This window comes from Hemitrygon akajei, chromosome 17 (assembly GCF_048418815.1).
Source record: "Hemitrygon akajei chromosome 17, sHemAka1.3, whole genome shotgun sequence".
Classification (NCBI taxonomy): Eukaryota; Metazoa; Chordata; class Chondrichthyes; order Myliobatiformes; family Dasyatidae; genus Hemitrygon; species Hemitrygon akajei.
The window spans coordinates 37,331,747-37,355,827 of NC_133140.1; the positions used below are offsets into that span (position 1 = coordinate 37,331,747).

The 24,081-nt window shown below is 40.6% G+C and overlaps 1 protein-coding gene across 1 annotated transcript in view; it reads right to left on the reverse strand.

The window, feature by feature from the left end:
* Window positions 1-2,262: 2,262 nt before the first annotated feature.
* Window positions 2,263-24,081, reverse strand: part of vrk3 (VRK serine/threonine kinase 3) — a 97,000-nt gene continuing 75,181 nt past the window's right edge. The window contains exons 13-22 of the mRNA XM_073069661.1: window positions 23,076-23,122; window positions 22,919-22,985; window positions 22,200-22,284; window positions 19,748-19,850; window positions 19,576-19,668; window positions 18,088-18,220; window positions 11,851-11,971; window positions 10,743-10,801; window positions 6,252-6,397; window positions 2,263-2,644 (exon numbers count right to left, since the gene is read on the reverse strand). Coding sequence (XP_072925762.1) covers window positions 2,639-2,644; window positions 6,252-6,397; window positions 10,743-10,801; window positions 11,851-11,971; window positions 18,088-18,220; window positions 19,576-19,668; window positions 19,748-19,850; window positions 22,200-22,284; window positions 22,919-22,985; window positions 23,076-23,122 — 860 coding nt within the window. The 3' untranslated portion in view covers window positions 2,263-2,638. The remainder of the gene's footprint in view (window positions 2,645-6,251; window positions 6,398-10,742; window positions 10,802-11,850; window positions 11,972-18,087; window positions 18,221-19,575; window positions 19,669-19,747; window positions 19,851-22,199; window positions 22,285-22,918; window positions 22,986-23,075; window positions 23,123-24,081) is intronic.

The following is a 24,081-nucleotide window of genomic DNA, read 5'->3' on the forward strand; positions in this document are numbered from 1 at the left end:
CGTGTTTCTTTCTTGTGTTACAAATGATGAGCAACTCTGATGGGCAGAAGGGTACAGAATCGCCAATGCCACCCCCCCCCCCCCCCCCCGGAGAATCGCAAATCACTACTATTCTGATGCTGTTATCAAGGGAGATGAGAGAGACACAGGATAACAGTAAAGGCAGTTGTTATTGACAACGCTCATGAAAAATTAATGAGAGAGGCCCACAGGTTGGAATGTCTCCTATTGACAAAAAGAGAGATTACTGCTATTGTCTTTTGGAGAAGGTTTGTGTACTAGGTACTGTTCTATTAATTGAAACCCCTCAGGGGGCAACCAGCGTGGACTGGTTTGGGTTGCATCATCTCAACCTGATTGACACCGGAGACCCCGTGAGTGGGGATAAAAGTAAGGTCTGGGGAACACCCCTCAGACGCACCAGGAGAGACGCTACGAGACCGGTGGGGGCTTGTGTGTGTGTCCACCCTTGCCTGGGTGACGAGTCCGCCACGGAATAACGGTCTAGCTAAAGGACGGAGGGGTCATACGTGAATGACCACAACAACAACACATCGATGGATCAAGATCGTAAAGGAAAGTCGGCAAGTCAATAGCTGTTACTCTCTCTCTCTCTCTCTCTCCCTCTAACAACTGCAACACAGCGACCAACAACTACCACAGCCTGCATGAACTGAACTGAACTTTATATTTCCATCGGACAATTCATTATCCCCTAGACAACGATAGAGCTTTTTTCTTATTATTATTATACCCGCACTTTTAGGTTTAGTATTGATGACGTATATTATCTGTATATTTGCATTGATATTATTTTTGTGTATTTTTACTAATACTGTTAAAAATAGTATCACCAGACTCCAATGGATACTCCTATCTTTGCTGGTAAGATACCCAGTTACAGGGTTCGTAACACCTGCATCCACAGAATTGCCTGTCTGACCCCCTAACTATAGAGTCCCCTATCACTACTGCCATCCTCTTCCTTTCCCTACCCTTCTGAGCCACAGGGCCAGACTCTGTTCCAGAGATGCGGTCACAGTTGCTTCTCCCAGGTAGGCCGTCCCCTCCAAACAGTACTCAAACAGGAGTACTTATTGTTAAGGGGACATCCACAGGGGTACTCTCTAGCATCTGCTTTTTGCCCTTCCCTCTCCTGTTACCCACTTACCTGTCTCCCAAGGCCCCAGTGTGACTACCTGCCTATAGCTTCTATCACCTCCTCACTCTCCCTGACCAGACGAAGGTCATTGAGCTGCATCTCCAGTTCCCTAATGTGGTCCCTAAGGAGCTGCAGCTTGAATCACCTGGTGCAGATGTGACCATCCGGGAGGCTGGGAGTCTCCGGGACTTCACACATCTGACACAGAACACAGGCCTCACACACATACTTCCTGTCTGTATTCTACACAGGCAACCTCCCTCGCCTCGACCCATTATCACCAAAGCCCTCCTTCTCTGTTTCCCTCTACTCAGTTGCCCACTCAATAAAGCTGTCTCCTTTTAAACTCTTCTCGCTGTTCTAACTGGCTGACGTCTGAATGACTGCTTGTGCAGTCGTGCCTTGATCAAACCACTGAAGAAATAACCGTCATTTAAACTCTTCTCGCTGTTCTAACTGAATATCCTGAAACTTTTTTTTCTGTTTTAAGCAGGAAGGGTCCTGGCCCGAAACGTCGACTATACTCATTTCCCTTGATGCTGTCTGGCCTGCTGAGTTCCTCCAGTGTTCTTGTGTGTGTTGCTCAGATTTCCAGCATTTGCATATTTTCTCGTCTGTTTTTTTGTTTGTTGACTTTCAAGCTTTTATCTTTTGTAGTTTGCTTTCAGAGTGACAGATATTCAACAACATTCGAAGTTCTCTCAACATTTTCGTGGACAGGCTTATTCTGTCCATACCACACAATGGAAAACCCTGAAGCAATGAGGATCAGATAGTTTTTGCAAAGGAGTTTGACAAATTATAACTGCAACTTTCCTGGGCGGACCTGGGTAGTTCACTGATGCACTAAATTCTAGGTCTCTAAAGTCACCTCTCCTTCCAGGACATGGTTAATCAATTCCATACTTGCAGTATATTCTGCTTATATTTCAGATTGTTAATGTCTGCTGTCTTTTGCCTTTTTAAAAAAAAACATGAGAACAATTTAAAAACTATCTCATTTTGTTATCCATCATACAGATGGGCCAGTGCCCATCTTAAAGCACATTCCACCAAAATACAATAGCTTTAATTTAACTGAGTGCATATAGAAAATCTGCTGATTACTTTTCAAAGAGTTTATTTTTGGACAAGTAGATTACAGACAATAGCCAATGATGACATTGGTGCAATGATCCAGCTGGAGAATAACATATTACAGGTGAGAAACAACATTAAAAATGCAGCTACAAAAATCCCTTCACAAAAGTATCTTTCAATTTTATTTAAAAACACTAAATGTAAATATAGAAATTTGAAAAATCACAGAGGCACACATTGACCCAAGTTCATGAAAAAACTTGTGGAATAACTCTGGCCAAAAAGCTATAAAAAGCATGATTTAAAAACTAACTGGCGCCATGCATCTTGTAAGGCATATGTTTTGACAATTATCTCAACATAATATGTTGGCTTCACAGTTGACTAGTGAAATTTTCAAATCTGTGGAAGGGAATATAAATAAAAGATTATTATTGTACATCACAGTAGGCCATACTTCCACAAATATCTTTAATTGACAGGAATACACCTATTAGTTCCACTAGGTTGTTCTATCATTCAATGAACTTGTACTGTAGGTGACCTATAAACCTCATTTTCATTAAGTTTTGCCTCATAATGCCCACTGTTAACATTAATCTACTCTTAGACAAATAATGATTGTTTGCTGAGGAGTCAGATTTGGTTCCTAACTTCACTCCCATACATTTTCAGTACATCCTCCACTGCACTTCCCCCACTTTCTCCAGGCCTTGAATCACCAAACAGGAGAAATTGTTTTACTACAAACCCTATTCTTTCCCCTCAATATTTAAACAAACTCAAACAAATTACATTCTCCAAAATCTATCAAAAATACCATTTCCATCAACCAATGCCTGACTATAATCAGATATATTCCCTTTGCTTTATCAATTTCTTGCTCAAACTCTCTGCAACCAAAGCCCTTCATTTTCCACAGAAGCTGCCTGGCTAGCATGTCAGTACATTTTCTGTTTTTGTTTCAAGAATTATGACACGGTTGTGTAGTCTTTAATGTGGTTTGGATGAGCAGACAGCAAGCTCACAACATGTAGAGATATGGGAGATAATTTCTCAATGTTTCTCCTCTGGTCAGGTAATTGGGCTTAGAGTTGGCTTTCTCTTAGGCTACATCCACACTAGACCGGATAATTTTGAAAATGCCGGTTTCTCGTAAAAACCATAGGCGTCCACACTATGCATTCTTAAAAATCTCTGTCCACATTGAAACGGGGATTTCAGCGAATCTCCTCCTATTGCGCATGCGCAGGACACATCTACCGAAAACAAGCGACATGTTTGGTGTTGAATCTCGCTGTGAAAGACGGTACGTGTTTGTTCAGTTACAGACTAGAAAAACTTAAACGACGGGCAGCTGTTGGCTCTCACGCAGGAGGATTTAAAAGTGAAAAAAAAACAAATACTGAAGCGTATGGAGGCAACTGACTAACTGTGTTGCATTAATAAAGCACCTTGTTAAATATCTGCATATTATCTTGTATCTCCATACAATGTTACATTAGGCTGTTACACATCTATTGTCAGAGAAGTACTTGCATAAATAGGTAAACCACCTTCATACAAGCAAGGACAGAAAACAAGGCAAAGTGAGTACAGTATACTTACTTATTCAGTAAGTTATGGGTCAAAGTATTTGGTGAGTATATTTCTAACTCTTCTGGCTTCAGTCTCATTGCCATTTGTTCTGAAATTGTTAGGTTGCATTCAAGAAAACAATGAAATGGCGCGCTGTGTCTGACAGTGTTTTCAGATTTCTCTGGTTACCCCATCCACACTGATCTGCCCGAGTGGTGTTTTCAAAAATACATACCCTGGATAGTGTTTCTGAAAAGCTCCGGTTTCAGGGGATGAAAACACCGTTTTAGTGTGGACGGAGGGTAAAAACAAAGAGAAAAAGCTTCGGTTATGGATTTATCCGGTGTAGTGTGGACGTAGTCTGAGAGTGGCAGTCTTAGCTTCTTCATGGATGGCTAATTGCACCTATTATGCCAGACAATGACCAGCTCTATCAAAAGAATGAATAATATCTTTTCTTAACATTCCATTATATTACCTTTCCCAAAGTCCCTTAACTGGACCTACAGAACTTAACTACAGAAATCCTACAGCTACAAGAACCAACCAAGAGGTTGACTATTCCGTGGTGTCTTAGCTCGTGTTCCTAGAACCTTTGCACCGTCTACAAGGCAGAAATCCAGTTTAATAAAATATTTTACCTGCACCTACAGTAGTATTCAAAAACTAAATGCTAAGGACAGAACAGCTTGATGCCCTCTTTTACCATGATTCCTACCACTAGTAGTAGATAGTACCATTATAAGATGCACTGGAGCTGCTTGCCAAGAATTTCATTTTCTAATAGTAGCCCCTGAACCTATGATGATGTCTCTCTAACAGGGAGAGCTGCACAATAACATCAGCACCCACAAATTACCTTTCAAACCCATTTCTCCTAATCTCTGGATGAAAGTCCTCAAACTGCAGTGATTTCCGAGAGAAAAATCAGTGCCACTATCACCACTGGACAGTGAGGGAACAAACAATGTGCTGACGCAAAGTAAACCACATTTCTTTAATATACCAATAAAAAAGCACTAAAAAAGACATTCTAAATGTCATACTATGGACTCTTTACAATATTACTTGGCCAGAATGTTCAAAGGGAATTAAAATACTAACATTTACTAATATATATTCAGGGCTACTGCAATAATGCAGGTCCTTGTCATTTCTAAACATAGAAGAGCAAATATAGTAAAAACGGGGTTGTCCCAATTAGTCCTTAGAAGCTTAATCCTCAACAATGATGAGTCGTAATTGCTATTGCCATATCCCATTCTTACAGTTTTCTTCAAATACTTACCCATATAATACAGTACTGAGATTTTCTTCGCTTAAAATTACTAACACTGGTAGTGCACTCCACACATTACAGCAATATTTTGCTCACTGTGTAATCCATCACTTGTTCTTATTCCTTCTAAAATCAATGGCTACCAGTCTGGATAAACTATTCCATACAAAATATCAAGATTTTTCCCTGTATTTGTCCACACAATGAACTTTCAAATACCCCGTCTAATCACTTCAACCTTGCATATTCTAAAAGCGAAAAATCCAGGTGTTAATTCCTAGCAGATAATAATTAAAAGGATCAAATGCCAAAACATTCTTCTTCCAAAGTAATAAGAATTTTTTTTTAACAAACATCTTAATGACCTCATCCAAACCTTACTCAATTTTTTAAGATTCAAAGCATAGTTATTGTGAATTCAGTAATGATATTTCATACAAATGATCTCATGCAATGCAGATCCTGTGAAGTGCAGACATTTGCTTCTTTTGATTTCCTTCAATACTCAAAAATATGAAACTGTTTTAATTTAAAATATTAAATCTGTCCACCAAAAATGTGTGAAAGGAAGAACTAAAGTAGAGTGACAGAAATACAAAATAATGCATCCAGGAAATAAGCCGATTGAGTAAAAGAGCAAATAAAATGTTTTTGATAGTTTGGTAGCTGCACAAGGGATGGATGAGAGAGGTTGGGAGTGGTGTGCAGGATAATTGGTAAGGTTAAACAGATGTGAACATGTGCATGTTTGTTGTTCACATATCATAATCCTGTTCAAGTTAGTTTGAGCATAAGATAAAAAGATGTTAGCTTGCATTACTTAAAAAAAATTAAATGGCATTTTCCTTTCCTATATTTTTCCTACTTTTATCAATTCATACTTAATTAAAAAAAAATTGAGCAAGCTCAGCAATCATGTTCCTAAATAAAGCAGCTTTCTATAGGAATCAGATGCAGTAGTTATACAAAAGTGAGGGAAGGGCAGACCAGAATTCTGTTGACACCAGAATTGATTTTATGTTCTCAACATATTTTCTTTATCTCTCAACCAAGAAGTATCAGCAATCTCAAACTACCTCAGACATTTGATTCAGAGGACCATCAAGAAGACACCAAGTCCTCATCCTAAAATGTACGTAAACAGTTACTTACAGTGGTTATTGTAAGATCCAAGGGATCATCTGGTGAGGCTTTCAGCCTTTGAAGACCATCTTTCAGTTGTTTACGTATTTCTTCATAATCTGGTTTTTCCTCATATTTCAGTGACACCACATGCTGGAGGTATTTCTTCAATTCATCTTTAAATCAACGATAACTTATTAAATACCTCGTGCATTGTTTCTCTCTTCTCATATCAACATTTCTTCAGAAACATGTTTCAGAACTAATTAACTCCCCTTCAAACTCAAAAAATTTCTACACATTTATGATCGAGACACACCTATCAGAGCTTAATAAATTTTACTTGAAGCAAAGAATTGTACAGATTTGAAAATGATAGAATAAAATATTGCAAACCAGATTTGGGAACCGATTAAGATGAGTGAAGTCAAAAAAGAAGAATATTAGAGAAAGTCAGAATAAAAAGGAAAAATGTATTTATATAAATTCTTAATGTAGCTGAAGGGTTTTTCTTTAGATTAGTGGGAAGTTAATTGAAAAATTACTACATATGCATAAAGGAGAACCAAATAAATAGGAGCAAAGTAAGCCACATGTCCTCTCATGCCAAATCCACTTATCAATAAAACCATGACCAATTCCACCCGGCCTTGTAGGCTCAATTTATTTCCCTGCGACAGAGAACATTAATACCAAAGATTTATAACCCTAACAAAAACAATCATTTACATCTAACGTAGACAGCCCTCAATTCAAACCTATACCTCCAAGTTCTAAATTCCCACATGAGCATTGCCTAACAAGTTCTTTATCCCATCAATCAACCAAAATAATCACATTGCAATCACATAAAACTTTGGTTATGAAATACAGTGGATTGGGCCATTGGTTAATCAGGGACAAGCAAGCAAATTTATTGTATAGTACTTTTCAAACACCAGCAGTTGAAAGAGCTTTACATAGAACAAGATATAAAAATCAAACATCAAATTTCAGACTATAAAAGAGAATAAAATGACAGAAAAATTAGACATGATAAATAGAAGTTACAGTCTAGGAGATTCTAATTAAAAGAAAATAAACATTTTAAGCCTTGATTTAGAAAAGCTTAAAACTGGAGCAGACCTCAGACTCTCTGGAAAGTTATTCCAGATACGTGGAGCATAATACTTTGGAAAAAAGTTGAATTTCCCCATGGGGATGAATAAAGTATCTATCTATCTATCTATCATAATAGCTAAAAGCTGCTTTAACATGTTTAGTTTTGACCCTGGGGACAGTAAGAAGACACACCCCAGATGACCTGAGAGGAAGGTTCATAGTGCAGCAAGAGATCAGAGATGTATTTTGACCCTAGACCACTGAGTGTTTTCTAAACCAGTAGTAATATTTTAAAGTCACTCCTCTGATGGACAGGAAGCCAATGTCATGATCTGAGAACTGGAGTGATGTGTTTTACTTTCTTGGTCTCAGTGACGACTTTAGGAGCAGCATTCTGAATGAGCTGCAACTGCCTGAGGGATGAATTATCTATTTATTTATTTTACAGAGACCTGTGAAAATGCCATTACAGTAGTCAAGCCTCCTAAAAATAAACGAATGGACGTTTTTCTAGATCTTGCTGAGACACAAGCCCTTTAACTCTTGCTATAGTTTTAAGATGATGGTAGGCTGACTTTGCAACTGTCGGAGTCTGTCACAACACTAAGGTTTCTGACTTGGTTTGTGGTCTGTAACGACAGGGATTCTAAGTGAGCATTGACTTTTAAATCATTCTTTTTCGACACCAAAAACAATTATTTCAATTTTGTCTTTGTTTAACTGGAGGAAACTTTGGCTCATCCAATCAGTGATATGTTCAATACATTTTTTTAGTGATTGTATGGGACCAAAGTCACTTGATGACACCATTATATAAATCTGAGTGTCATCCGCATATTTCAGGCAAGATATTTTGTTGCTTACCATGATTTGAGTTAGAACAAGCATGTGTATGTTAAACAGAAGAGGTCCTAGTATGGACCCTTGAGGCACACTGCATGTCATTTTTGTTCAGTCAGATACACAGCTACTGATCGATACAAAATAGTCCATCCTGTAAGGAAGATTTAAACCACTTTAGGCCTGTACCAGAAAGACCCATGCTGTTTTGCAGTCTGTCCAGTAATATGACACAGCCAACTGTGTCAAAAGCAGCACTGAGATCCAGTAAAACCAAAACTGAAATTTTTTCATGAGCATCATGGTTGAAATGGACATCATTTAAAACCTTGAACAGAACAGTCTCAGTATTATGGTGGTGTTGAAATCCAGAAATCCAGACCGGAAAACATCCATACAGTTGCTTAGTGCCAGAAAGCTGTAAGTTGCTGATAAACAACCTTTTCAATTATTTTACTTAAACATGGTAAGTTTGATATAGGCCTGTAGTTATTAATTACTGAGACATCTAGGCGTTTTATTTTAAAACAGGCTTAAAATCTGCAGTTTTCAGGGCTTTTGGGAAGCAGCTTGTTAGAAGAGAAGTGTTAACCATTTGCAGAATGTCTGGTGCCATGCAACTAAAAACATTAAAAAAAAAGATTGAAGGTAAAATATCAAAGGAACAGGAGAATGATTTTAGGTGTAGCACAATTTCTTCTAAAGTTTTATAGTCAATAGGCTTGAATTGTGTCATCTTAACCAAATTAGTTTTGAGTGAAAAGATGACACTGAATTCTGACCTGATGCAGAGACACTGACAACTTAATGAATTTTATCAGTAAAAGGAATGCAAAATTATTACATGATTTAGTAGATAGTAGTTCAGATGCTACTGACAGAGGAGGACATGTGAGCCTATCAACTGTAGCAAATAAGACACGTGCATTTTGGCTGTTCTTGTTTATAACATCAGAGAAGGGTAACTCTATGAACAAAAATTAAAGAGGAAATAGCTGGGAATCTCTGTTTACTTGGGACACTTTAGGACAACAGCCTCACTCAGTGTCAGCCAAACCAAAGAACTGATTATAGACTACAGAAGGAGGAAAATAAAGGTCCATGAGCCAGTCTTCATGAGGGGATCAGAGGTGGAGAGGATCAGTAACTTTAAATTTCTTGGTGTTATGTCAAGAGAATCTGTCCTGGGTCCAGTACGTATCTGCCATTACGAAGGTGACATGGCAGAGCCTCTACTTCCTTAGAAGTTTGCAAAGATTTGGCATATCAACCAAAACTTTGACAAACTTCAATAGATGTACGCTGGAGAGTGTACTGGCTGTGATGCAACCAGTCAGGTATGAAAACACCAATGCCCTTGAATGGAAAAGACTACAAAAAGTAGTTGATACAGCCCAATCCATCATAGGTAAAGTCCTCCTCGCCACACAGCATATCATAGTAAAGCATCATCCATCATCAAGGACCTTCACCATCTGGGCCACGCTCTCTTCTCACTGCTGCCATCAGGAATGAAGTACAGGAGCCTCAGGATTCACATCACCAGGTTCAGGAGCAGTTGTTGTTCTACAGCCATCAGTCTCTTGAACCAGAGGGGATAAGGTCACTTTACTTGATTCACCGCAGCACTCATCTGGTTCCACAATCTATGAACTACTTTCAAGGACTATACAGCAATTCAGGAACAGCTTCTTCCCCTCTGCCATCCAATTCCTAAATGGACATTGAACCCTTGGACACTACCTCACTTTTTAAAAAAATACACAGTATTTCCGTTTTTGCTCATTTTTCAAAATCTATTCAAAATACGTATACTGTAATTGATTTAGTTATTTTTTTTTCTTCTATATTATGTATTGCATTGAACTACTGCTGCTAAGTTAACAAATTTCACGTCACATGCTGGTAATAATAAACCTGATTCTAATCTCATGCTCTTGATATTGATTGCTTATATATTTACTATTTTCTTTTCTCTTTTTGTATTTACACATTTTGTTGTCTCTTGTCCATTGTCTGTTTGTCCGTCATTGTTGTGTGTGGTTTTTTTCATTGATTCTATTGTGTTTCTTTGTATTACTCTGAATGCCTGCAAGAAAGTGAATCTCAGGGTTGTATATGGTGACATGTGTTCTTTGATAATAAATTTACTTTGTACTTTTGAACCTCAGTGCTCCAACAGCTTCATGAGATCTTTTTTCTGACTAAGACAAAGGAACACAGACAAAAGGAGCTAGCACAAGCTTTTCTTCAAATCTTCACAGCCAATGTGCAAAAAGTAAACAAAGACTGCTTTCAAATTAGTAAGTAGCCCACTATTCTACCACAATTTCCACTCTCACCACCTTTGTAAATTTTGTTTGGCAGGGAAATAGCAGGTTGACAAGCAGAAAACATTGGTTAGTAACCATTCTTGCTGTTGGAACATTCCAACTTGCCGGTATGGACACAGTTCCCACCCCACACACTCCTGTAAAACTGGAGAATGCAGGACTCCAGGTTGTTTCACTTGCTTAGATCACACACAGGCACAACTAAATTTTAAAAAACACATTCAAAGTTTTCTAGAACCCATCTTACTTGGAATTTTTCTTTTCTTGAAGCAAGACTTCAGGAAACCTGGAAGGTCATCCTTGTATCTAGTGCAAAAACATTTAAGTCAGTTTGTACATCTTAATGACAGAAAAAATGCACAATTCATCAATATGGAGAAGCAACTATAATTTGGAAAACTTTTCATGATTTAATTCTAGAGAAATGACAAATTATAGGCTTTTATTTGATCTCACCTCAATAAGTATTAGACTTCTGAATGGCACTTGAATCAGAATTAACCATGAAGTTAAAGTTATTTTTATGAAGGTTAATTTGCTGCCTTAAAAGGGGCATATTTTTACCATTAAGTAGAGGTCCTCAAAGTATATCCCTTCTATGAAATACCATATCACATAAAAATTGCTTATCTGTACTTCTGAAGTAACACATTATTTCAACTAGATCTTTCCAAAACCATTCAAAGGCTTTCTATATTAAAAAAATTCCTATATTAATTCCTAAATTTCTATATTAAAAAAATTAAATTTCCTCTCCCAGTTATGCCATGTTACATTGTTACTTCAAACAGTGGAATGAAATTAAGATATTTTCCACTTTGCTCATTCTACAAGCAACCCAGAGAATTTAGTGAATCTGGAAATCCTGGATTCAAGATTTAATGCACTAACTTTTACATATTCTGATGTTGATCACTACAGTACCTTAGTTTGCTACCCACATATGTAAATAAGCCACTGTAGCTCCTTTCCAAATCCAACAATTTCAATTTTTAAATACTTAAGTTTCAAAGTTATTTTAATTATAGGCACCACAGTAGCTTAGTGGTAAGTGCTATGCTATTACAGCTTGGGACACCAGGATCAGAGTTCAATTCCGACATTACGTGCAAGGAGTCTGCACGTCCTCTCCATGGAATACATGGGTTTTCTCTGGGTTCCTCAGTTTCCTCCTGTAGTCCAAAGACATACTGTGTGGGTTAAGTGATCATTGTAAATTGCCCCGTGATTAGGTTAGGGTTAAATCAGGGCTGTCAGGGGTTGATGGGCAATATAGCTCATGGGCTGGAAGTGCCTATTCTGCACTGCATCTCTAAATATGTAATTAGGATAAGTTTAACTACATGCTAACTTACTTCAGTTTTGTTTCCATAACAGAATATGGGGAGTCAACATCATCAGACCAAGGCAGCGAGCCACACAGTGCCTTCAATATACAATAACCCAGGTTTTCAAGATCACTGCGTCTGGAAGGTCCTATAATACACAAGTGGGTCTGTTTAGCTTCTTGAAATTTCTATGGCATACCATGAGTTTATTATCTTTATCAAACGATGGAATAATCTCCAACCCTCAAATTTATTTCACATATTTTTAACCCCCTCGATGATTGTGTTATACACGTCTAAGTTAGCCCACAAACTATTACAAAATTTAACACAAATTGTTTGTGTAATTGACCCTTTATATCATTAAGACAACAGAGGATTCTGTGTGTACAAATTCACACACATGGATTTTCTCCAGGTCCTCCAGTTTCCTCCCACAATCCAAAGCGGGTTAATTAGGTTAGGGTTAAATCGGGATTGTTGGGTGGTGCGGCTACAAAGGCCGGAAGGGCCTATTCCACACTAAATATCTATATCAACAAACAATTGGCCACCTGCTGCATATATTAGTCAAGTTCCACAGAGAAACAATTAGCAGAACATCAAAAGAAATTTTCCACTATGTGACTGGATGCTAGCTGGTGGCAAACTAGTTAATCCTGATAGCAGTACAATTAAATCGGACATAGATCCAAATTCAGGAATTCATATCCATACTTTTTGGTAATAGCTTCTATGAATTTGATCTCCTGGTTCATATTCCTGAAATGTTTGCAAGTTTTTCATCATTACATATTTGACTAAAGAATTTATACACAAAACTGGGCAACAAAAATAAGCTTATGTACGTCCTGTGATTGTGTAAACTTCAACATTAATTAGAGCAATGTGCATCACAATTACATTGTAGAACCACCTAAATTTGCATCAATTCCAGAAGCATGAACTAAGATAGCACATTTGTAGAAATCACCAAAAAATTTATTGAATTGCAGTAAATGCAGCTCAATTATTCTGCATCCCACATTTATAACCACCCCATACTACTGTCTTTGTAGCTCTTAATATGTCCCTGAAAGAAAATCATTTATGAGCGCCAATATAGAGAGTGGACTGAAACTGAAAAGAGGAAAGAAAATGACAATTTTAATGTAGAAAGTCGAGTTACCACCAGCAAAACCTCTGATTTCTCCCTCCTTGTCATCAATAATTAGCTAATCATTGATGACAAGGAGGAAGAAAGCAAAGGTCCATCAGCCAGTCCTCAATAGGCAGTGAAGGTCGCTAACCTCAAAATTCCTCAGAATTACCAAGGAATCAGCACGTAAATGCCATCACAAAGGTGACATAGCTCAGTCCATCACAGGCAAAGCCCTCCCCACCATTCAGCACATCTGCACAGAACAACAAAGCAGCACCCATCATCAAGGATCCCCACCATCTAGATCATACTTTCTTCGTACTGTTGTTCTCGGAAAAGAGGTACAGGAGGCTTAGGTCCCACACCACCAGGTACAGGAACTGTTATTACCCTTCAAGCATTAGTCTCCCGAATCAGCATGGGTAACTTCACCACAACATTGAAATAATTCCAAACCTAGACTCATTTTCAGGACTCTGCAACTCATGTTTTTAGTATTATTTATTATTTGCACATTGGTTGTCAGTCTTTGTGTGCAGTTTTTAAAAATTAATTTTATTCTATTTCTGTCTTACTGTGAATGCCTGCAAGGAAATGAATCTCAAGGTAGTAATGAACACTTTGTGTTTAGTATATGGTGACAAAAAGGTACTTTTGTGGCGAGCCACTTCCCAGCGCACTCGAACCGGCTCACAAAGTGGCGTGCACTAGCAAAGAGGCCGGCCCCAAAAAGGGCACCAGGCTTTCTTCACCAGCAAGGGGAAAAGCCCGTGTGCGAGACTGGACTGTGAATATGCGCCCCCTACAGCATTCCTGCCCGGGGAGGGCAGGAACAGGAAGGCTTTAAAGCGAGGCTGCGAAGTTTGAATAAATCTCTTTTGCAACTGCAACTCACCGACTGCGTGTAGCACACCGCTACAATTGGTGACCCCGACGGCCCAAACAATATTTGGACCGGAGATGAACGACGCCGCATCTGTTCATGCAGTTTCGTTAAAACTGCCAAGCTTCTGGACGCTGCAACCTCACCTATGGTTCCAGCAAGCAGAAGCCCAATTCCACATTCGGCAGATAACCTAGGATTCCACACGTTACTACTACGTGGTGAGCTCCCTCGACCAGGAGACAGCCGCCCAGGTTGAGGAGTTCATACAGTCGCCCCCGGAGGACAGCAAACACACAGAATTCAAAGCCCTGCTCATAAGGACTTTTGGACTCTAACGGCGCGAGCGAGCTGCCCGCTTACTGCACCTGGATGGTTTGGGAGACAGGCCACCGTCGGCGTTGATGAACAAGATGCTGGCACTGGCTGACGGACACAAGCCCTGCCTCATGTTTGAGCAGGCGTTCCTAGAGCAGCTGCCCGAGGACATACGCCTGCTGCTGTCTGACGTGGATTACAGCAACCCCCGGAAGGTGGCGGCCCGGGCAGACGTGCTGTGGAAAGCCAAGAAGGAGAGTGGGGCGTCCGTTGCACAGATCACCAAGCCACGCTCCCAGCAGCAGAGCCCACTAACCCCAGAGGCAGGGGTGCAGAGACCAACGAACAATGGTGCTTCTACCACCAGCAGTGGGGCGCAGAAGCCCGCCGCTGTAGCCCACCCTGCAAGTTCCTGGGAAACGCCAGGGCCAGCCGCTGCTGACAGCTACGGCGGCTGGCCATCAGGATAGCCTCCTGTATGTCTGGGACAAGCGGTCGGGACGCCGCTTTTTGGTCGACACCGGAGCCGAGATCAGCGTCTTACCTCCGACGAGTTACGACACCCGCAACGGAGAACTGGGTCCCACCGAGGGCCGCAAACAGCAGCACAGTAAGGACCTATGGCACCCGTACGGCGCGGCTACAGTTCGGCTCCAGCCGGTTCACGTGGGACTTCATACTGGCCGCTGTAGCCCAACTGCTCCTGGGAGCAGATTTTTTGCGAGCTCACAGCCTACTGGTCAACCTGCCAAGGAAGAGACTGGTCTACGCCGAGACCTTTCAAACGCTCTCCCTGGGTGAAGCCCAGTTGCCGGCCCCACACCTAGACTCCATCACGCTATCCGACAACGACTTCACCAGAGTCCTGGAGAATTTCCCATCGGTTCTGGCACCGCAGTTCACGGCAGCCATGCCCAGACATGGAGTACAGCACCACATCCCGACCCAGGGACCACCCCTCCACGCCCGTGCTCTAAGGCTTCCTCCGGACAAGCTCCGACTAGCGAAGGAGGAGTTCAAGAGGATGGAGGAATTGGGGATCATACAGTGGTCCGACAGCCCATGGGCCTCCCCCCTGTACATGGTGCCCAAAGCAACAGCAGGCTGGAGACCATGTGGTGACTACTGCAGGTTGAACAAGGCTACAACACCGGACTGCTACCCTGTGCCTCACATTCAGGACTTTGCAGCAAACCTGCACAGCGCACGGATCTTCTCCAAGGTAGACTTCGTCCGGAGAATACCATCAAATCCCGATGCATCCGGATGACGTCCCCAAAACGGCACTTATCACCCCATTCGGTCTTCTTGAGTTCCTCCGCATGCCGTTTGGTCTAAAGAATGCCACACAGATGTTCCAGCAGTTAATGGACGCGGTGGGATGCGACCTGGACTTCGCTTTCATCTATTTGGACGACATCCTCTTAGTCAGCAGTAGTCGCTAGGAGCATCTGTCCCACCTCTGTCAACTCTACACCTGACTGAGTGAATACGGCCTAACAATCAACCTGGCCAAATGCCAGTTCGGGCTCGACACCATCGACTTCCTGGGCCACAGGATTACTAAAGACGGGGCAACCCCTCTGCCCGCCAAGGTAGACGCTGTCCGCCACTTCCCCTGACCCAACACAATCAAAGGCCTGCAGGAATTTATGGGTATGGTGAATTTCTACCACCGCTTTCCTCCCCTCAGCAGCCCGAATCATGCGCCCCCGTTCGCCCTGATGTCCGGTAAGGGCAAGGACATTACCTGGGACGAAGAGTCCCCAGCCGCTTTCGTTAAAACCAAAGAAGCCTTGGCAAATGGTGCGATGCTAGTGCACCCCAGAACGGACATCCCTACCGCCCTCACAGTGGACGCATCCAACACGGCAGTCGGTGGAGTGCTGGAACAACTCATTGAGGGTCGCTGGCAACCCCTGATGTTCTTCAGCAAACACCTACGACCACCCAAGCTCAAATACAGTGCTTTCCACCAGGAACTGTTGGCGCTATACCTGGCAATCCGGCATTTCAGGTACTTCTTAGAAGGTAGGCCCTTCACCGTGTTCACGGACCACAAATCGCTTACCTTTGCGTTCACGAAAGCATCTGACCCCTGGTTGTCCCGCCAGCAGCGACATCTATCCTACATCTCCGAATACACGACAGATGTCCGGCATGTCTCAGGAAAGGACAACGTCGTGGTGGACGCTCTCTCCAGACCTAACATCCAAGCCCTGTCCTAAGGGGTAGACTATGAAGCACTGGCGGAGGCACAGCAGGCAGACGAGGAGATCCCTAGTTACAGAACTGCAGTCTCCAGTTTGCAGCTCCAGGACCTTCCCGTAGGCCCAGGTGAGAGGACCCTACTCTGTGACGTATCCACTGGCCAACCCCGCCCCATCATCCCAGCAGCCTGGCGGCGGCACATTTTCAACTTCATTCACAACTTAGCACACCCCTCCATCAGGACAACCGTCCAGATGGTAGCCACCAGGTTCGTTTGGCACAGACTCTGCAAGCAGGTCAGTGAATGGGCCAAAATGGGCATGCACTGCCAAATAGCCAAGGTGCAGCGGCACACCAAAGCCCTGCCGCAGCGGTTCCATCCCACCCGCCAGCGTTTTGACCACATTCATGTGGATATCATAGGCCCCTTGCCAGTGTCACGAGGAGTGCAGCACCTCCTATCGTAGACCAGTTCACAAGATGGCCAGAGGCAGTCCCGCTCACCGACACCTCCTCCAAATCCTGTGCCCGAGTATTGACTGCAACCTGGGTATCTCGCTTTGGTGTACCGGCCCACATTACCTCTGACAGAGGCGCCCAGTTCACCTCCAGCCTGTGGTCAGCTATGGCCAGCCTTTTGGGGACACAGCTGCACCACACAACTGCCTACCACCCACAGTCAAACGGGCTAGTGGAGCATTTCCACCGTCACCTGAAGTCGGCTCACATGACCTGCCTCAAAGAGCCTAACTGGGTGGACAAGCTTCCCTGGGTCCTGCTCGGAATCTGCACGGCGCCCAAAGAGGATCTGCACACCTCATCGGCCGAGTTGGTGTACGGCGCACCCCTGGTTATCCCAGGAGAGTTCATACCAGCCCCAAGGGGGCAAGGGGAAGAACCCGCAGCAGTCCTGGACAGACTACGTGAGAGACTCGGTAACCTGGCCCCCATACCCACTTCACAGCATGGGCAGAACCCAACCTGCGTACCCAAAGACCTGTAAGTTTGTTTTTGTACGACGGGGTGGACACCGGACACCGCTACAACGGCCCTACGAGGGGCCGTTTACTGTGATCAGAAACAATGGGTCCACATTCGTGCTGGACATTGGGGGGAAAGAGGTTTTCACAGTGGACCGACTCAAACCGGCCCATGTGGACTTGGCGCAGCCGGTCGAGATTCAGGCACCGTGGCGCAGAGGCAGACCTCCCAAACAGAGACTGACCCAGACTGAGGACATTGGGGGGGTGTATCGCTGGTTCTGGGGGGGTTATATGGCGACCCACTTCCCAGCGCACTCGAACCGGCTCACAAAGTGGCACGCGTCGGCATTGAGGCCGGCCCCAAAAAGGGCGCCAGGCTTTCTTCACCAGCAAGGGGAAAAGCCCGCGCACGGAGGGCGGGAACAGGAAGGCTTTAAAGTGAGGCCGCGAAGTTTGAATAAGTCTCTTTTGCAACTGCAACTCACCAACTGCGTGTCGTTACTTCAGCGCTGTGTGTAGCACACCGCTACACTTTGATAATAAATTTACTTTGAACTTTGTATTAAGGAGTGGATTTAGGATTAATCAGCAAGTGAAGTTTTCCTGTATTTTCATTAAAATCATATTCACAGTTTTTGGGAATTGCTACTTTTCTGGAACATAACCCAAAGATAGTTAAGAGTTTACTGTTTAGAAGCTCATACAGAGCATAACAAATGGCATATTACCAGCTCCTTTGTGTGCATCCACACTGATCAGCTCCACAGTGCCCTCATGTGGTGTTCTGCTCCCTTCTTTATATTCGACATGCTTACCATCAGGGCAGTACCTGAATGCAAAGGAGTAACCTGCCAGGTACACCTGAAAAGAAAATTCATGCTAATTTGTGCTACAGTTGATCCAGCAGTTAATTACCAAATAGCTTAACATAACTAAAATTACAAAATCACAAATGCCAATGAGATGCAATAAATGCATAAACATTTGCATCGTATGAGTTCAGCAACAAGCTTTAGTTCATACAGTGAAAAGGAACTATATTGAATTGGATAGAGTCAATAATAATTCATGCCAACAAAGCATTTTAAAAATATTGCTCAAAAAGATTCATACTTTTTTTTTATTTACCCTTTTCCCTTTTTTTATTTTCTATTTTATCCAGGACAATTTCAATCCATAAATAATCTGTTCTATTAATACATGGCAGCACCTACTTTCCTTTGTTATAGCTAATTATTAGAAAGGAATCAACTTTGTTGTTGACAATTCTTGGCACCTCCCAGTTGCAAATAATGGACATTCCTATTAATAGGGATTAATAATTCCTTGATATTGTGGATTCATTTTTTTTTAAACTAATCAATGCCAAGTGATGATTTTGCACACCAATAGGCAAGGAGAAATGTCATCCAGCATGAAACCACTTTCTATCAATTTTGTATATGCTTTGATTGATTGATCCAAAACCAATAGTTTGCGTAGTAGAGATACTTCATGCCGAATGTAAACATAAGAGAGTGCAGGTGCTGGAATCTGCAGCAATAAACAAAACACTGGAGGATTTCAGTGGGTCAGGCGGCATCTATGGAGGGAAATGGACAGTAAATGGTTTGGGCTGACGCCCTTCATCTGGACTGAAAAATAAAGGTGAGGGGAAAGGGTGGAGCAAAAGTTGGAAAGTGATAGGTGGATCCGGGTGAGGAGAAAAGCCATGGGTGCAAGCACCAATAGAGTGTATTTCCTCTGTTGTCTGAATCCTCTTCAGCCAGTTGTTTAAAATCCTGCACAGTCTATTAGCAAATTCATTATTATTATTGATCCAAATAATATTTTAAATATTTTCTGTGACACTCATTTTTTATTATCTTAGCAGTGAGACTAACATAGCCTGGAGGTTTTCAGCAAATTAGATAATAAAACTTTAATCCTTTACTCATCCAATATATACAAGCTCTTTTCAACAACTAAAAATGAGGAAAATTTGTCATTTTCCTCAGCCATACTGCTGATAGTTTAATATGATTGCAACCAATGATCTCATCAGAACCTTAAAATCGAATCTCAAAACTTCTGTGCTTCATATGGCCCAATTGCTCATTGTTAAAACACTACTAAGCCAAAGTGTGTCACCAATAATTTTCTATCCGATATGCATGAAAGCCCGAGTTAAGATGCCTTTTAAGTTTCATCATTCTATTTGTTGAAATATTACTTACCTGTTCTAGATCATTCGGGTTCACGTAAATATTTTCTGCCTTGATGTCTGCATGCACATATTCATTTGCATGAATGTATTCAAGCACATCAATCTGATAGAAGACAGGAAATAAACTAGTTAAAACTATAACACTGGTCTAAACCGGGGACAGAAACTTAAGAAATACTCACAATTTTATAAGCTAGTTGAAATACTGCTTTTTCAGATAAAGGTTTCTTGTTTTTCTCAACAATTGATTGCAAACTGTAACCCATGTCTGGAAATACAAGGAATCTAAAACAAAAAATGAAAAACAATTTAAATAAACATTCAATAATGGTTGATAAAACTGTAAAATGTACATTGTTGAAAATATAGTACAGAGCTACTGGAACATCCTACAGTTGTATTTGATTTTATTACAAGCAGCAGAAATTTTAGATCGTGAAGGAGTGCATGCTTAGATTATCAGATGGTGATTTTTCCTTCAAAATGAACTTGTACTGATTGCAAACAAGTTTGATGGCAATTTTCTTTAAAAGTTAAAAAGTGAAAGTCTTGAAGTAAGATTGGCAATTTAATAAAGAATAAAGTTACTTCTGTTTTAGCACACCATACATGACCTGTATTTTATTTTCCCTCCTGCATGACTCTCGCTCACTGCACTTTAAAGTTTTCCTGGCAAGAGAAGAGGAAAAATGACAAGCTTGTTAGGGTCTGCCAATGCATTGTTCTTTGGATATTCACTGAACTTCCTTCTTGAACCAGGTTTTGGGCCATGTCTCAGTGCTCCCTACTTTGGCTCAGCAACTTTTAAATTGATTAAGCTTCTAGGAAATCTTTTGTCTACACCAGAGACCTTAGTAAATTCATGCAGGTGTTGAGATGTAACTATCTATAGTTCTATCATAATGGTGCGAGTGTGTGGAAATATCATAAAGTTGAGTACCTTACTCCTCCTCCTACTTAACTCAGATAAGTAAATTTTGCTTTGCTGACAAAGCAAAAGTTTGGTGACACTTTTCAAGAATTTGGTGAAAACAGTGCCTGTTGAGAATAGGTAATGTGAAGAGTGAGGCAGAACACATTTGCAATCACTATATGCATTCAAAATCTTATTTGCTTATTTCGATTGTGATCAAGCAAAACAAATATTCCTATTAACAGATATATACATCCGGGGGAAGAACCTTTAACCCTTAGCATGTCAACCATGCCACAGTTAGATTTTAACACTAGGGAAGAGAAAAATACCTTTCAGAATCTCTGGATTAATTATGCACGAAACCCTCTTCGAATTTGTTCCCATACTTAGCCCAGGAACAAGAAACTAAGTGTGGTACATTCAATCATTGCTTTAGCTAAAATCAGATAATCCAACATTAAATACTTACTGATTTGTTTAAGCTGTATTAAATGTTTTAATTGTTACGAGCTGAGACTGGTAGCTGAAAAGTGAACAATAACTCAATACCTGTCAATTTTTGATTATTTTGAGACTAAGTGTAACCAGTACAAAATTTCAAAGATTCTGCAATCAATACCTAGGAAGTTCAATAATTGTTAGTGCTTTAAAAATCTATCTTTGCCTCACAGAAAAATTATACTACATATCATAGCAAGACCAATTAGAGGCTTGGGTTTGATTGTTATGCTGACACATCTATGGACTGGTTTTCACAAGCAAATAATAACTGCAACATTTCCCAAGTTGTTTTACATAGACTGAGAACATGGCCACCAAAGATGAAGTCATTACAGTTGTGGACAGTCAATCAGCCAAACTGAAAATTGAAATAGCCAAAAGGTAGCAGGAATAGAGAAAATTTTAAAGGTAGGGATAGGCTATGAATTGATTTGCAAACAAGGATAAAAACTTCAAACAAAAGTGCTGTAAACTAGAGGCCAATACAGGCCAGCAAGGTGAAAGACGAATGGGATCTTGATAACTCTAATTACAAAGTGTAGCACGTGAAGGCCAATCAGGAGTGTGTTGGAACAGATAACCTTAGAGGTAACAAAAGACACAATTCCAAGATGGTAAGATTAAGGCTTTATTTCTGCCACAAAAAAATGACATTAAATTTGAAGGAAACAATTCATGAAGAACAAGTACAATGAACTATGATAAGGGAATAGAGGAGAATTCCAGCATATACTTTAGCAGAAACAGGGTCAAGAGGAAAAAAAGGTAATAGGAGCTGGGGAGAAACAATTTAATAAAGAAATAAAAAATAGGGTCAGAGAACCCTAGGCAAAATTTTTTAAACATTTTGGCAAATTTAAGGATAACAGCCAAAGTTCAAATTCTGAATATGAAAGAACTGATTTAGGTGAGCTTTATCCGGGGATTGTCAGGTTGGATGGGGATAAGGAACTTGGATAGAGTGCTCTAGAAGGGAGTGATCAGAGATGGCTTTGTGACTGAGAAGGCAATGTCACAAGGGTAGCATAAACATGCCAGAACTATAGGGGACTAAGGGGAAAAGTACACAACATTTCTAATACCCTAAGTTACAGAAACAAGTTAATAAAACTAAATGCGGCCAATCATAATACTTGTAGGTATGACACTTATCTGACACCCACATTTGTGATACCGTTAAAGACAAACTACTGTCATACTTTTCCTACTACACCTACCTGTAAGCTTTTTCATGAAATCCAAAGCCAATACAAGTTGGAATTCCCAGAAATGTCATCACATGAGACTTCACCCATTTGTCAACTGCCAAAACAAAATCAGACATATTGAAATGCTTTTTAATAAAATTGGTTTCCATAAAGTTAGCAGTAAGTTACTTAATCAACTCGATATATTCCTTAAATGCAGGAATTTTATTAATTAACAGACTGAGAGTATTAAAATAATGACCCTTCTGGCTTATGGCAGGCCATTAAGATGTAGTTAGCTAGGCTCTTAAGTAACATACCACACAGAAAAGGAAGCACTAAATTAAACGATTTAAGTTCTTACTATAAGTACTAGATGGAAAATTCAGACCACTAACAAGTAGCTTGCTTAGTGTAATTGAGAATGAAAATTACGAATATATAGATGTGACAATGATTACTGAGTTCATGATCCACTAAAGGCAGCAAGTCTTTAGGAGGGCAGGGCTGAAAACTCTTTTCTCATTTGCTCATTTACCATCAAGCAAAAGGGAAATCTGGGATCGTTTTAAAGATTAATACAAGAGGTAGAGTGCACAAAGATAGCTACACATAGCTTAAAATGGGAGGCAGCAAAAAGGATTTCACTAATCTATTCTTACTAAAACATTCATGTAATTAAGCTGCAAATTATAGTCTAGATCAAATGGTTTTTTTGTTTTAAAGACATCTCAGTTTATGCTGTTTACCTTTAACTGGCTTTGCAGCACGCTGGAGAAAAATTTGTTCATTAAAAATTCGACCATCCTTTGCATCCTGGAAACATATTTACATGAACAACAGCATCAGTATTAGAGATTGTAACAACAAATTCTAACTTTGGAAGCTTGGCAAATTACAACTTACCACTTTAACCATGTAGTTGCACTGTGAGGATCCAGTCACTTGTTGTGCTGAAACAGTTAAAACAAAATTCTTACATAGCTAGTGCAATAACCATAGACTTCATATCAAAAATCAGAATCATGAGACATTGAGAAAGCTTCATTTATTTGAAATCATTATTACAGTGAGACATCCTAAAGCACTTCAGAGCAGCATCAGGTGACTACACCTGAAGCACCACGTGCAGCTCTGGTTGCTCAGGATATTGGTAAGCTGGAAAAGGTCAGAAAAGATTCACAAAGATTTTATTGGGAAGCTGGGCCGGGAGAAGAGCTTGATTTATAAGTCCTGACTAGAAAGACTGTGGCTTTTCTTCCTGGATCTTAAGAGGATGAGTGGCGATCTTACAAAGTTTTATTTAAATCTTGATGGACATAGATAACATGAATGATCACAGTTTCCTCCCCAGTGCAGGCATGACTAAAACTGAAGGATACAAGTTTTAGAAGAGAATGGGAAATTTAAATAGGGACATTTTGAAGCATCCTTTATCCACACAGAGAGACATGGGAAATGAACGACTAGAGAAGTGGTACAGGTGGGTACAATTACAATGCCTGAAGGGCCTTTTGATAGGCATTTCCACATGGATAGGAAAGGTTTAGAGGGGATCAGCCAAATGGGACTACTTCAAATAAGCAACATAGTATGGTTGAATTAGGCTGAAGGATCTATTTCTGTGCAGTATAACTATATGATATTTGAAAGTCTCAAAAAAATCCAATTAAGTGATCAAAAACTTAGAGCTATACTTTAAAAAGCATCTTTGAGGATGATATGAAGAGCTGGGGAAAAAAAGGAGCTCAAGATATTTTAGTAACTGTGGATACAATCACCAACAGGACAATTATGAAAAAAAAGAATGCATAAAAGTCCAGAATCAGAAGCATCAGACACAAAATGCTGGAGAACTATAAGTACGTAGATATTTCAGAGGGTTGCGTGATTCATAATGACAGAAATTAAA